The sequence below is a fragment of the Cottoperca gobio genome, chromosome 7 (genome assembly GCF_900634415.1).
Source record: "Cottoperca gobio chromosome 7, fCotGob3.1, whole genome shotgun sequence".
In the NCBI taxonomy this organism is placed as follows: domain Eukaryota; kingdom Metazoa; phylum Chordata; class Actinopteri; order Perciformes; family Bovichtidae; genus Cottoperca; species Cottoperca gobio.
The window spans coordinates 20,091,429-20,107,320 of record NC_041361.1 but is presented as its reverse complement, the minus strand read 5'-3'; the positions used below and the strand labels follow the sequence as shown (position 1 = coordinate 20,107,320).

Sequence of the window (15,892 nt, the reverse complement as noted above, 5' to 3'; positions counted from 1 at the left end):
GTAACACAGGGTTTGCAGCTCATTCTCAAAACAAAAGCCTCAGATGACTATCACAGATGGTGATCCCAGGGGGGGGGGATTTATTGAAAAATGTATCTTAACATGAATACTTTGTAATATATGTTTTAACTCTCCTATAATGGGAACAGCGTTGCACTCAGTGGGAGCAGTGATGCTTTGGACTGAAGGATGGTGCAGGTCAGGAGTAAATTTGGTGTTTGAGATACGAAGGACATCACAGAGATGCTGTCGCTCATTTTGGTTCTCAATCTGCTTTTGTTAACAGAAAATGTTTGCTCACGTATGAGCCGAACAGACTCATCATTCTTTGTGCGTGGATTCTATTATATCTATTATATCCAGAGCCCTGGCTTCAAAATAATAGTTTTGAATGTTTTCCGCCATTTTCTCATGTTTGCCCCTATTGGGCAAATACAAGATATTTGTACTAGTTGAACTAGTTGAAAGTGGAAATGAGCAAACTTTTGAGAGGTGAGGCACAAGGGTTACACTTGATTAAGCCTTTAGCAGCCCTCCACTGGAGCAGAATCATCATGATATCAAAACCTGATAAGAAACATGGTCTTCTTAAACCCATTTGGAAGCACAAATACATACAAATTACACCCAACTTCCCCAGAGAACACCCAGAGGCATTCGTACTGCACCCCCTCTGACAGCAGGATGACTCCATCCAGAGGCTCCACTGAGGACTTCTGCAGCCTGTCTCGAGTAGGTTACATATGGGACACACATTTGCTCAGCATCAGGAGCCCAAAGTAAGTGCGACTCAAACGTGCAACCTTGATCTCATCGGTGTCCGTTTGTGCATTTTGGTTTGGTTGAAGCCGAGGAGTGTAAATACTCAGACAAGGAGAGGATTGTCCAGCACAGCCACTCCGGCTGCTACACCTCCGTCTGAGTGTTCTGAACTCTTGGTCCTCAGCAGATGACCCACGCACTCGTTCATCACCATGTCTTTACCGTGCCTGTCGGGACACACGGAGAGTGGGACAGATCTGCCATGTTTATTCCACTGGATTAAAAGTGTACACCCTTCTGATTTATATTATTATTATATATTATTCTATGCCAATAAAACGGTGATTACAGACCTGACGTATGTTCCAAACACTCCCAGTTCACTGAGACAGTTACTGATCTGGAGAGGAGCGTCTCGTCTCAGCAGGTAGTTCCGTACGGGGGTGGGATGGATTTTATCCATCAGAATATAGGCCGTCCTCTCTGTGCTCGCCTTCACTCCCTGCAGGACCTGGCAGATCTGTGATCCGTAGATGTTGTTACCTGCAAATATGATGACAGATTTTAAACTTATCCTTATATACGGAAACTACAGCTGTGTCCTGCCATGTTATTGGCAGAAACCTTAAAGTCTACTAACATTTACTGCTTACTTTGACATGTGTACATGTCAGACTTCACTTTCAATGCTGTCTGTAGAAGGGACAGTGGCTCACACTACGCTGGAGTTAATGACATTTCAAAGTCTCCTGATTTAAGATATGGTGACCTATGTGGAAGTGCGTTTAGGATTTCCTGCATGGGGAAACATACGTACCTCCTCCCTCCCGCTGAGGCTTCAGGACAAAGCGGTCGGGTGCTGCCAAAGCCATTGCTACCGTTTTGTCACCCTCTGGTCCCTGAAGTAAACAACAACAAAGAATGAAGTCATCTCACAAATAAATAAATACAAATCCCTGAACATGAAGCATTAAAGCACACACTTTCTATTTTTTAAACCGTAGTAATACTCATGATGTCATGAGTAGGCCACTAGGTGTCACTGTTGCGCTGGATATTCCAGAGAGAAAAAAGCAATTCATTACATTACAGGTCCTTTAGCAGACGCTCTTATCTTATAGTGACTTACAGTGAACTAACTACAGGGACAGTCTCCCTGGTGCAGCTCAGGGTTAAGAACCTTGCTCAGCGGTATAATGGTGGCAGCCCTGGTACTGACCTCACACCATAGGTCTGCAATTTCTTTTTATGTAGGTTGCCATGTTTTTCACTAGCAAGCAGTATTAAGTAGATTTCTAAGAGAAAAACTTTGCACTAGCCAAGGCTCTAAAGCCTGCAGCCACTGTGGTTGACAAGAAACAGAAGACAAGATAAAACCTGTCAAGGTTTCAACCACAATCCTGAACACAACACGGAGCCCCGGGGGACTGGGTAGAGAGGTATGTGTAGGCGACGGGAAGTGGGTTACATACACACAACACCTCAATAACATTGGAACAACTGTGTAGCACGCATTATTTTTTCTCACCATGTCTAGAGTGTAGAGGCCAGCGAACGTCGCTCGGATCTGCTCCACCACCCGGGGCTGGTCGGGGAAGAACTTCTCCAGGACTCCAGGTGTGGCGAGCACCTGCTGAACCTTCTTGGTTCCAGCCAGGTGAGTGCTGATGTCTGGACATTTCACAGCCAGAGAGCGCTCCATCAGGAGACGAGCATCCCAAGTCTACAATTAAAAAAAATAAACACTAAAGTTTTACTAGAACTACTTCAATACATTACATCGTCTCCCCTGCATCTGAAACAACAAGACTCCACGCCATCACTTCTGTTTCAAAACGGGGCTGTTGTCAGACTAACTGCCCACTTGATACCCGCTCTCTCTTGGCCAACATTCCTGACAGAACAGAGGGCACGTTGCGCAGCAGACCATAAAGACGTTTGCACCCTGATGCAGAGTAGAGCACTGAACACAGTCACACTATAAGGGAGCGTTCACACTGTGGCACAATGACAAACCGTCGATGTAAGGTATGCTCAACAAGTAGTTCACTGGGTAATACAATTCCACTGGCTGTACCTTTAATACAGTTTGCTCCCAGCTGTTTGAACTTGGGATGTCCCAGTTAAGTTTTTACTCCCATTCCCAAACTGAGTAATTCAGAATGGAGTATCTGAGGAGTTGTAGATCTGATCAGATAGTTAGACTGTTCAGCTGCACAGTGTACACATCAGAGCTTTAAATATGGTAAAAACCAATTCAGATTTGGCCGGATATGCCTGACAACTGTAAAGCTCGGAGTTAACCTGCTAACCGGCAATTAATAAGGTGACTATTCTTTAAAGTCCTATATAGCCTTATGAGAGAATTGATTAGTGTGCCACATTGGACATCAATTGTCAGAATAATCCATGTGTGGAAAACCTACAAGCACTCAACTCAGTTGTAACTCCTCCATGTCCATTCCCAACTAAACTCTTGAAGGTGTTGGAGTCTGCTAGTTAAAACCACCAGAACGAGGAAAAAAGATTTAAGTGAAGACCTGTTCAGAAGTGTAGTTCTGAGGCATGTAGCCATTCCTGAAGTACACCACGGCAACCTCTCGTCCGTCACTGAGAAGAGAAGTGATAGAAATGTGATCAGAATTCAATTCAAAATTAATCATTTCAAAAGCAGTAATACATAAATTATGCATCGTACACCGTTTATAAGTTTACATTTAACTTACACAAATAGCCTTTTGTCCTGATCTAGAGAGCCTGTTTTACTAACATCGTCGAACCGCCTTCTCATTGTAGGAATGTTTCTGAAACACATTGACAACAGTGTGCCGGTTACAAAAAGCACTGTTTTCTTACAGCAGAATGTGCATTTCAAACTTGATGACGGACCTTTCACGTGTTTAAATGCATTTAAAACATGTGAAAGGTTAGTACAAGATAATGGAACCAAATGTTTGTTTCCAGACTGAATTACTTTCACATGAATAATAATAATAATAATAATAATAATAATAATAAAGATAATAATAACAACAACAAAAACGTTGGCTAAAGCTGCTTCAGAAACAGCTCCTCGGTTCTCCCACCTACCTCTTCCACAGCTCGTTCTCAATGTACCGTTGATCGAAGACGTTCCTTTGACTCTCTTCCACCAAGAACATGACGACTGCTCTGCAATCACAACAATTGCTCCTGTAAATCCCTCTGACTGCAATGTTTTTACTCTCGACTCTTTTAAGGTGAACTCATTTCCTCAGCACATCTTTAGCTAAGCAGATGGAACAGTACGCGAGTAGTCAGGACACCCATTAGGCAAGGACATGTAGTTCCAATAGTTTGAGGTCAGTGATGTACTTTAATTCCTACCTCTCTGATCCATACAGCTCCCAGGCTTTGGAAACAGCCCTGGCCAGACCAGCTGCAGGATTGTTGTCGAGAATCCGCTGGCTCTCCTCCGGCCGCCCGGCCACCTTAAGGATGTGTCTGTGGATCAAGATGAAGCATGCGTACAGCAATGTTACTCATTGAGAGGTGCGTATTTTTTAACACGAGAAAAATAGCTGCCTAAACATGGAATGCCATTTAAGCCAACATTACATATATAAATAAATACAAAAACAAATAAATACATATGCCTAGGATATAAATCCTGAAATAAATAGATGAGGCAATACATTTATTAATAAATATATTAATGAGCCAATAAGTAATAAAAGTCCCCTGAAATAACATAAAAACTCATTTATATATTTACAGCCTTGTTTTTATTTTATAGGCATATTAAGCTTTGTACTTATTTATTTAATATGGCATTTCATACCTTAAGGGGTCACTTAACTGTATGAAAGGTTTGCCCAAATGTGACGACACTTCTTTCATCACCAGCTATAAAAATGTCATCATGAATGTTTAGTTGTCATTGTTTTCAGTCTGTGGGTGATATGCTAATGCCTTACCGGTGTACATCTGGCGTGCGAGATGAGAGACCTCCGAAACTGGCAGCCACGGTGTTGATTTCTATCTGCTTCAGAGACGACGACCCGTCCTCTCCCTGGTCCAGCATGTAGTCGGACCGATTGAGACCCAACACAATAGACTGGAAGGCAAAGAATTCCCACTCAGACCACTTAGATCACCAAAAGGTAACATTCGGCGCAAACTCCTAAGGGAAGGCTCAAACAACGCAACTATTTTAATAAACGATTAATCACATGGTACTTTTCAAGAAAAATTTCCAAACTCAATGAAGGTGGAACCCAATTTCCACCTTCACAGTTTCTGGATTTCTTTGTTCCGTGCTAATGGGCTGCATTTATATAGCGATAGTACATTTATATTTATATAATATATATTTATAATATATATATTATAAATATATATTATAATATAAATATATAAATAATATATATATAATATATATATATATAATATATTATATATTTATATAATATATATATTATAAATATTATAAAAATAAATAAATAATAAAATAAATACATATATATATATATATATTATATATATATATATATAAATATATATACATATAATATATATATATATATATAATATATAATATATTATATATATATATATAATATATATAATATATATAATATATATTTTATTTTTTTATTTTAATTCAAGATATATATATATATATATATATCTATATATATCTGAATTAAAATAAATAAATATTTTATAATACTATATATATAAAATTTATAATATATTTATTTTAATTCAAGATATTTATGATATTATATATATATTTATAGATATATATATAGATATATATATATATATATATATATATATCTATATCTATATCTAAATATCTTGAATTAAAATAAATAAATATTTATAATGTGTATATATATATATATATTATAAATATTTATTTATTTTAATTCAAGATATTTATATATATATATATATATTTATATATATTATAAATATTTATATAGAAATATTTATAATATATATATAGAAATATTTATATATAAATATTTATATAAATATATATATATAAATATTTATAATATATATATATATATATATATATATATATATATATATATATATATATATATATATATATATATATATATCTATATATATAAATATCTTGAATTAAAATAAATAAATCATAAATGTTATTTGTCTTGCGAGCAACATTATATTTTGGTTGCTATGCATTTTATATGCTGCAACATGGTCACATTTACTGGTTTACTTTATAGCCTAACAATCATGAGTCATGCTATCAAATGTATTCATTCTAAATATCCTCTATTGTTTTATAAAGTTAACAAATTACTTGTTTGTTTGTGGCTAGACGACGAGGCCTCTGACCAAAAAACAACAGATAATCTTTAACATAATGGCCGTATCAGCAAGGCCAGTAGTTTGAAAGGATGGGCACTGCCCAGTTTTCAAAATCGCTGACATACCTGAGACCTTCCTTCTTTTAGGATTTGTTGGTGGATCCTGAACAACCTCGCAGTGAAATCATCCACTGCAATGGTGCTATAAACCAAGACATCCCCCTGTTAAAATCCACTTCATCAAAATGTTACATTAAGTTGTCACAGATTCACCCTGTACAATCATAATGTAATTATATTGCAACTATATTGTGATCGTATGCTACCTCGCTAGAGCCTCGTGCAGAAAGTCTGGGTCCTGGCTGATCTTGTCCACCAGTGTGTTGTAGTGAGTCTGCACTGCCAGAGCCTGGCTGAACACAGTCTTAGGCACAGGTGTGGGGAAGAGTGTGAACGGAGCATACGTCACCAACTTTAAAAAAAAACAAGTTGTAAAATGTTAGAAAAAGAATGCCGACATTCTTCACAATACACAAGCAATTGCAAACCCAGGCTTAATGAAGATCTGTCCCAAATCCTGAGCCCGAAAGCAGAACAAATTCCTAACATGACTTGACATTGAACACGCCTGTTTTGACAGCAATGGCTTAACAGCCCACTGGAATGGAATCATGTCCTCTAACTGGCTGTGGCTCACTTTGTAACATCACATAAATACATATCCATTTATATTTGCTTTACAAATGCATTTACTTTTACTTAGAAACTCAAAGACTGAGAAGCAAAGCAACATATTTTATTAAATATGCAATGACCTCGAACGTAACGTGCCAGTTTTGTATCGCTATAAATTCTTTTGTCGCATTATCAACTAACCGAAATTTGAAAATAAAGAGGGTGGTCTGATAACTATTGTTGTTGTACAAGTGATTTTTACTCCATGAGGGAAAAATACTTTTTTTAAATTTACCGATATCAGAAGAATTAACACATTCACTGTGTTTGCTGCTTTGTTAAACTGTTTTTATTGGTATTCCCTTTGTGCATAGGATTTACTACTTGAATGATTACTTTATTACCGTGCTCTTAAAGCGGCACAAGAGGCACATACTTAGTATCTCTGTGTATTGAACCTTGTAGTCCTGCAGCCTTTACGTTATGGCCAAGACATTGCAGGGTTTAAGAGATATGTGGTGGTTATTGCCACCAGATACAAAGTGACAGGTACAAGGTAGTAGAATTAATCGTTAAGTGTTAACAAATGATGTCCACATTGGTTGTAAATGATTTTCTAACCCTGACACAGATCAGCTATTTTTCCACTCTCTTTGGGTCTCTTCTTATTTCTCTCTTCCACTAACGTTTGTTTCACTGCTCTACGATTCATCTTCAGTAGGGTGTAAAAAGGATAAGTATTATGTCCACGATGAGGGACAAACCAGTTCACAAGCATGCAATGATCCATAACAATTATTTGCAAATGCACCCTAGACCAAGCTGTAAAACTGACACAAGTAACTAACAAAGTCAGCACGATGCATCTTCCCTCCATGTTCTGTCACAACTTTGTTTTTTTGTCTGTGCAGGTCAAATAGAAATGTCTTGTGTTTTACGTCCTACCTCTGATGAGTTGGGGGTCTCTTGGATCCTCATGAGGACACCCTGCAGCAGTGCTGAATCTTTTGCCACATCAGCCAAGTCTTCTAACAGTGTAGTATTCATCATTATCGTCTCTGGTATCGCCCTGGGCCATCCTGATTCACCTGTAATATGAAAAAACAAGAGTACTCTTCCTGTCACTGCAAGTCACCTAATTAAAAAGGAAACAACATGTTCCTTAAAGGCATTTTACTACAGAGAGATAGATAGATATTATATATATATATATATATATATATATATATATATATATATATATAGAGATATAGATATATATAGAGTATAGAGATAGAGAGAGATATAGATAGAGATAGTAGAGATAGAGAGATCGATGACACACATAGACAGATACATATATATAGATAGAGGATATATAACTATATACACATAACATATTACACAGTAGATAAATATAAGAAAAATATACACATATATAAGATAAATATATACACAAACAAAAAATACACAAGATATAATATTATTATATATATATATATATAACATATATAAAATATATAACACATATATATATATTATATACCGATATATAATTAATATATATATATAATATATATATATAACATATATATATATTAGATATATAATAATATATATATACATATATATATAGATTAAATTAATATATAAACATATATATCTATATAGAAATAATATACAAATTATATATACACATATAGAAATTATACACATATAAATAGATATATATATAATATATGAACATAACACATATATCATACAAATATATAATTATATATATATATATATATAGATAGAATATACATATATACATATAATATATATAATATATAATATAACACACATACAAAATATACATACAATATACAATATAGAGACAACACATAAAGACAGAGATAACACAATAAATATACACACAACACACACACACACACACACACAAAAAACACACACAACAAAGAAACATACACAGAGAAACAGAGACAGATAAGATAGATAGTATAGATATAGAATATAAGATAGAGAGAGATAAGACACACACACACACACACATATAAAGATAATTACACACATACATAACATACATACATACATACATACATACATACAGATATATATAACACAACATACATACATACATACATACATACATAATATATATATATACATCCACACACACACACCATATATTATATATATATATATATATATAGATATATATATATATATATATATATATATATATTATATACATACATACATACGATACATACATCTACATATTTACTAACAGATAAAATATATATATAAATAAATAAAACTTCAAAGCACATGAGGGACATAAATATAGGTGTTCATTGGTGCTAGTCGTCTCATTTTTACACTTGTCAGTCGATGTGGGTATCATAGCAAGTTTCGAATCTGTACTTTGAGTTTTGCTCGTGTCTTTCGGTTTTGAATTACGGAATGAACATAAATGTAACTGCATTCTCGTTTAGAATAAACCTGTTGAAAAACTATCGGGACAATACCTCAACAGGTTTAATGCAAACGTACTACTACAACTGAAATAATAACTGTAATGTATAGTTGTTGCTGTGTACAAACATGTAGCACTTGTTCAGCGCAGGAGTTTACCAACAAGGCTTTACACAAACACAGAAAAAGCTATAAAAGAAATGCATACATTAAAAATGGATAATAAATAGATTCGAGAGAAATACACATGAGGAATCAGTAAGTTAACAGAACAACATTAAACTTGTGTGATACTTGTGCGCGTATACCACAAAAACAACACTTGTAGCTTAATTTAGCTCCCTTAGTTTTACCTGAGCTTTAACCAACCTAACGTAAAACACGTAAAGCACCGTCAGTAGCAGCTCATTATCTACCTTCAAGCTAGCAGGTTTCTCCAGTTGGTGTTTCGTGTCCTTCTCGACAGGTTTCACAAGCAGGATGTGTAGTTCTGTGTAACCAGATAATATCTTTAGAGCTGCACTGTCCTTTGTAACGAGTAAAACATATCCGTCTGTAATACATGTAAAAACGAATCTGCGACTGTATTCCATACATGCACGAGCCACCGCGCGGCGGAGTCCTGCTATTGGTTAGACGCACTGCCGTTTCCATTTACCACTACTTTGTTCAGCCAATCAACGCTCAGTACGTCACCAAAAAACTTGTATTCCGGTTAAACGGGCATTCCGGTCCAAAATGCTGACTGAAGAATGAGACAGCATTTAACCAATAGCAGGATTATAATGTGTTAGTTACCTGGTGGAAGAGGCAATTATGTGGCAGGTAATGTATGTGGGTCATAAGATGTTTGAAAGATTCATAAAATAGCACTGGTTTTGATCTGAACTGCAGACATTGTAAAAAAAAAAAAAAAAAAAAAAAAAAAAGAACATGAAAGAACCCAAACGTTACAATGAATATATCTGGCTCAATGTTTCCAAACACAGCTGTACAAACAAGTGAGGGGTTTTACCAAGTCCACAGAAAGACCAGAAGTTTAGAACAGACATAACCCTAAGTACCTTAAAGAAAAGGTCACACCGTTTTTTCCACTTGATATGTGATGATATCAACTACCTTGATATATATCTCAACGTCAGGAATGGAATTCATTATTAAAACAGACAGGGATCAAACAGACAAATACTATATTAAAAGACCTTCTGGATTAGGTGATTGTTTTACTAAACAAAACATTACTGTCATTCCCATTCTGTAAAAATATAGAATTGTTTTTTAATCCAATGTCACTATTATTCCAAATGAGAGACTGATTTGCTATTAATAATATTGTTAATTTAGAGTTATGACAATAGCCAAAATTAGAATAAGATACATATATGAAAATACATAAATAACTATTTAAAGTTCAGTCCAGGGCAGGGCAGGGAGTTCCCCCAGTTGTCAGCCTCCTCCACAACAGCAGAGGGAGCTAAAACTATTTTGATAAAAGTCACAAAGATCTTCCTGTTAGCTTCCTGGTTCTACTGCATAGCCTTCATAAGCTTTTTCTGAAAACAAGCCCACAGGCCTTCAAGCTAATCGGTTTAAGTCAGGTTAGAATATGAGGGGGAAGGGGAAACAAAGAAATCAAGTATATTTGCATGATGTCATTTTGGCAACACATGACAAGGAGGCAACCATGCAGAGCGATCAGTATGCACTGAACTGTGTCATTTTTCTCTGTGTTTGTGTGTATTATACTTGTAGATGGCGAGTGGACAGCTGTCCAGGGCGGGGGCATTGGCTTGCACAGGCTGCAGGCATGCATGTCACGTGATGCTCTACTGTGACACGAAAACTCAGCTGTTTGGGAGACTTCCCATCCGACATATCATACTGGTGAGGAACAGCTGTGTGTGTGTGTGTGTGTGTGTGTGTGTGTGTGTGTGTGTGTGTGTGTGTGTGTGTGTGTGTGTGTGTGTGTGTGTGTGTGTGTGTGTGTGTGTGGTGGGGTTGTATGAGGTAGCCTATTTATCCATAGTCGGTGTATTACCTGTATAGACTGATACTGACCACCATGGTCATTGGCAAACTCCATCAACAAAAACAGGGTTGCGGTATAAAACTGCCTCAAGTTTGTTTGTGTTATTGTTTGACTTTGATGAGTCCAAACGAACACTTTAAAATACTGGTCCTCAATCTCAGGGTCCCGACCCTCAATAGGGGTCACCAAAGCTTGACGGAGGGTCGCAAGGCCTATTTGATTTTAATAAGTGTAAGACTACTTTTTAAATGTAATTGTTATTTTTTTAAATTTTAGTAATAAACTTAAAATCAATCTTACAGAGCACAGTGAAGACCTAAAAGATTTCCCTCTCTGCTCAACAGCCTCGTCCTGCATTAGAAAGCACACAGTTAAAACAACCAGAGAGCTAATAGAAAAGACAGAATTTGTCAAAAACTTGAAACAAAATTCCTGCAGATATTTCGTTCACTACGTGGGTCCCTTTGCAGTGACACTTGAAATTAAGCTCAGGAGCTTCCTGTTTCTATTGATCATCGTTGAGATGTTCCTACACCATGTTTGGAGTCCACCTGTGGTACCTTAACTTGATTGGACATGATTTGGAAAGACACACACCTTTCTATGTAAGCTCCCACAGTTCACAATGTATTTTTGACCAAAAACCAAACCAGGAGGTCAAAGGAAGCCTGTGGAGCTCAGACAGGATTGTGTCAAGGCACAGAGCTGGGGAAGGCTACAAAACAATTCCTGCTGCATTAAAGGCTCCTATGAACACCGTGGCCTACATCATTCTAACATGGAAGAAGTATGGAACAACTAAGACTCTTCCTAGAGCTGGCTGCCCGTCCAAACTGGGCAATCGGGGAGAAGGGCCTCACTAAGAGAGGTGACCATGAACCCCATGGTCACTCTGACCGAGCTGCAGAGATTCTCTGTGGAGATGGGAGAACCTTCCAGAAGGACAACTATTTCTGCAGCACTCCACCAATCAGGCCTTCATGGTAAGTAAAAGACACATGACAGCCCGCATGGAGTTTGCCAAATGGCACCTAAAGAACTCTCAGACTGTGAGAAACAAGGTTCTCTGGTCTGATGAAACTAAGATTGAACAGGTTGGCCTGAATTCTAAACGTCACGTCTGGAGGATAACGGGCACTGCTCATCACCTGTGCAATACCATCCCAACGGTGAAGCATGGTGGTGGCAGCATCATGCTGTGGGGGGGGGATTTCAGTGGCAGGGACTGGGAGACTAGTCAGGGTCGACGGAAAGCTGAATGGAGCAAAGTACAGAGAGATCCTGAATGAAAACCTGCTTCAGAGCGCTCTGGACCTCAGACTGGGCTAACGTTTCACCTTCCAACAAGACAACGATCCTAAGCACATGACCAAAACAACGCAGGAGTGGCTTAGGGAGAACTCTGTGAATGTCCTTGAGTGGCCCAGCCTGAGCCCGGACTTGAACAAATGCATTTAAACATTTTTAGCATAATGCTGTAACATACCAAAAAGTAAAAGTATTTGAAGGGGGTCTGAATACTTTCTGAACCCACTGTATGTCACTTAGTCAGAGGTCGTCCGTTTACTCAACGATACACCTTAAGGACAAAGCTTGAGAGCAACTGCTTTAAAAACCAAATTCTCACAATATCACAACCAAACTAACCAATCAATACATTGTTAGACCAGCAACTCTATGTTCTGCGAGGTGAAATACTTACTTATATACTACTTGCTTAATGTTACTGTTTTGTCAATGGAATGTGGTGCTTTAAAGGGAGCATAGATAACAGCTTCAGTTCCCTGTCAGAAAGGACGGTCTGATGACAAAGTGAGCCAGTTAAAATTTAGGTGGGCTTTTCTTTCAACTGGCTAAAATAAGTTTTTCTGCTGCCCCGTCCACAGCAGTGCATCGTTTAGCCTCCGTGATGTTACTCCTGTCTGTTTCTCCAAACTGGGGGCGTTCCGATACACTGACTATGGATAAGTACATCATACAACCCCACTTTAAACAATCCAAACTATCCAAATTATCCCTTTTAAGTGTTTGTGTCTGGATGGAAATGATGTAGTCCTTGCATGCACAATTGATGTACATCTTTTGCTTTCAGTGTCTCTGCCTGTTTGCATAACAACACACTCCTGTTTTTGTCAAAGCACCTCTGCCTCTGTGTGAGGATGTATCAGTGTGTGAGTGTATAACAGCCTCTGTCACTTCCCACCACAGATGCAGATGCGCTTTGACGGTCTGCTGGGTTTCCCTGGAGGGTGAGTCTTTCCTGGTGCTGCTTTTGTTTCATCCTTTTATGTGCACACACAGGTACGTTTAGCTTAGCTTTGTAAGTCTCTCCTTTTCTTCACAGATGAGCCTGCACGGCGCAGAACAAACATTCACACATTGTCTCTGGAATACTCAAACTACAAGGGTGAACAGTGAAACATGAGATTATATGCGTGACAGGTTCTTCTGTAAAGTGCATTATCTTACTGTTAAAGACAAATTATTTCAAAAAATCTGCAACTGCCAGACACGTACTGCTTAATTAGTATTCAGCTTAATATGAATCACTTGTGCCTTTGTGTCTGTGGTTTATAGTAAGTCACTGCCAGAATTTCTGGGGCACCATTTGCCAACACAGTGAAATTATGTAACGAGGAGGAAAAAAAGTCTGAAAAATCCTGATGACATATGTAAAAGAAATGTAAGAATTGTCAGAAGCAGCACTTTCCCAAATGTATTGTATACAGTATATATTACTTGCTAATAAGTGCTAATTTGGACGAAACTGAGCCACACACTAAACTAAGATTGTGAACATGGTAAACATTATATCTGCTAAACATCCGAATGTTAGCATGCTGATGTTAGCATTTAGTTCAAAGCACCATTGTGCCGAAATGCGGTCGTGTATAGATGCTAACCCTTGAAACTTTGCAAAAACTCTTGCGAGACTCTGCCCGACGACTTATCCTGACCTGAACCATTCGAGATCAACTCCTAACCTTAACCATCCGACAGTCGCAAATCGAGGCCTGCCAAAAAAACCCACTACAGACAATAATTGTTATTCCTCACATTGGTGTTTACTGCATTGCGATTGTGTTGTAAGGTGTTTCTGTTATTTTGCCTTTTATCATTGGCTCAACGCTTGTATTTCTTCTTAAAGGGACAGTTGACCTCAAAATCAAAAATACATATTTCTCCTGCATTCGACATGACTAATCCCCTTTTTCCCATTAAATAGCTGCAGTCACGGTAGGCCCGGCATAGTTTCAAAATGATCCGTGTATACTTTTAAACTTCTCAACCGGTAGGGTCTGCGTCTGCCTGCTGGATTTAAACTCACTCATGAGATTTTCAATCAGCTTGATTTATTTACTTCTGCACCGAGGAGTCTCTGGAGAGTAATGCAGCTGATATTGTTTATCGACTTTCATATCTGATCCTGACCTATGACCCCACCTTCATCACTTCAGGTACGTTAACCCGTCAGAGGAGACCCTGGAGGCGGGGCTTAGCAGGGAATTGTTGGAGGAGCTGGGCGTTGCTCTTCCTATATTGGTAGAAGACCATGTGGACTGCTGCCATGCCCCTGCCTCCTCCCCCTACTCATCCTCCCGTCTTATCACTCACTTCTACGTGAAGAAGATGGAGGAGGAGCAAATTAGGGAGATGGAGAGAACGGCTGCATCCACTGCAACAGATCATGGACAGGAGGTAATGTGTGTGTGTGTGTGTGTGTGTCCTTTTCTTTCTAGAATGACTGATTGCAGCCATTCACCCGGTCTCATGCTCTGTTCCTCATCACTTGCTCTCTCTCTCTCTCTCTCTCTCTCTCTCTCTCTCTCTCTCTCTCTCTCTCTCTCTCTCTCTCTCTCTCTCTCTCTCCAGGTTCTGGGAATGGTCAGAGTGCCCCTCTACACCATGAAAGGCGGGGGTGGCCTCGCACCTTTCCTATCTCACTCGTTCATCGGCAACGCTCGTTCGAAGCTGGTCGACTCTCTGCTGCGCCTCGACCTGGTCGCCCCTGAGGAGTTGCACACAGCCCTAGCACATTCTCTAAAGTTACACGCACACAGCGCAGAGGACCTGCGGGCAGCCCTTGCGCTAACAGAGGCGAAGAGGAAACGGTTTTGAAACACACCTGCACCAGCACATCCTCTTCCAGCTCGCACATAGATACAGTTTGGCCATCAGCAATGTGCAACACAATCCATGACTCACACACTTAATCCTAAACACACACACACAGACAGACACACACACACACACACACACACACACAGACAGACACACAGACACACACACACACATACTGTCATACTGATTCTAAGCCGATGACTCATAATTGCCTCATGCATCAAACTGTTTTGAGAAAACATTATCAACTGCTCCATCTTTAAGGCAAATAAAATCATTTAACTGTCCATGATATTCCTGTTGTTGATTTCACACAGACACATTTAAAAGCATTTATTTTCTTTTGTTTTTGTATCTTAATTATCTTAAATAAATAAAAAACAATGATAGATTTTAAAGTTCACTGTTCTACTCTTTCAAACTCAAAAAGTCTTCAAGTCTTCAAAGTCACAATAAACGTTCAGAACAGAATAATTTTATCAAAGGATCAACAATAATGTTTTTTTTAGTAGCC

General features: G+C 38.1%; 2 protein-coding genes across 3 annotated transcripts; one reads left to right on the top strand and one right to left on the bottom strand.

Annotated features, from left to right (window-relative positions):
- Window positions 1-235: 235 nt before the first annotated feature.
- gss (glutathione synthetase) lies at window positions 236-9,837 on the bottom strand. Its single transcript, XM_029436598.1, has 13 exons — window positions 9,644-9,837; window positions 7,713-7,855; window positions 6,419-6,564; window positions 6,219-6,294; window positions 4,719-4,858; window positions 4,129-4,245; window positions 3,853-3,933; window positions 3,489-3,566; window positions 3,303-3,372; window positions 2,291-2,485; window positions 1,580-1,661; window positions 1,116-1,305; window positions 236-989 (listed from the first exon to the last, which is right to left on the bottom strand). The coding sequence occupies exons 2-13, from the start codon at window positions 7,815-7,817 to the stop codon at window positions 866-868; spliced, it is 1,404 nt and encodes a 467-aa protein (XP_029292458.1). The 5' UTR covers window positions 7,818-7,855; window positions 9,644-9,837; the 3' UTR covers window positions 236-865.
- Window positions 9,838-9,949: 112 nt separating this feature from the next.
- Window positions 9,950-15,665, top strand: zgc:103759 (U8 snoRNA-decapping enzyme). 2 transcript variants are annotated; one of them, XM_029436599.1, is made up of 5 exons: window positions 9,950-10,052; window positions 10,980-11,111; window positions 13,465-13,505; window positions 14,715-14,955; window positions 15,130-15,665. In XM_029436599.1, exons 1-5 carry the CDS (start codon window positions 10,044-10,046, stop codon window positions 15,373-15,375), a joined length of 669 nt encoding a protein of 222 aa, XP_029292459.1. In that variant the 5' UTR covers window positions 9,950-10,043; the 3' UTR covers window positions 15,376-15,665. The 2 variants fall into 2 exon arrangements, with proteins under 2 accessions (XP_029292459.1, XP_029292460.1); XM_029436600.1 differs by lacking the exon at window positions 9,950-10,052 and adding an exon at window positions 10,736-10,825.
- Window positions 15,666-15,892: the final 227 nt, after the last annotated feature.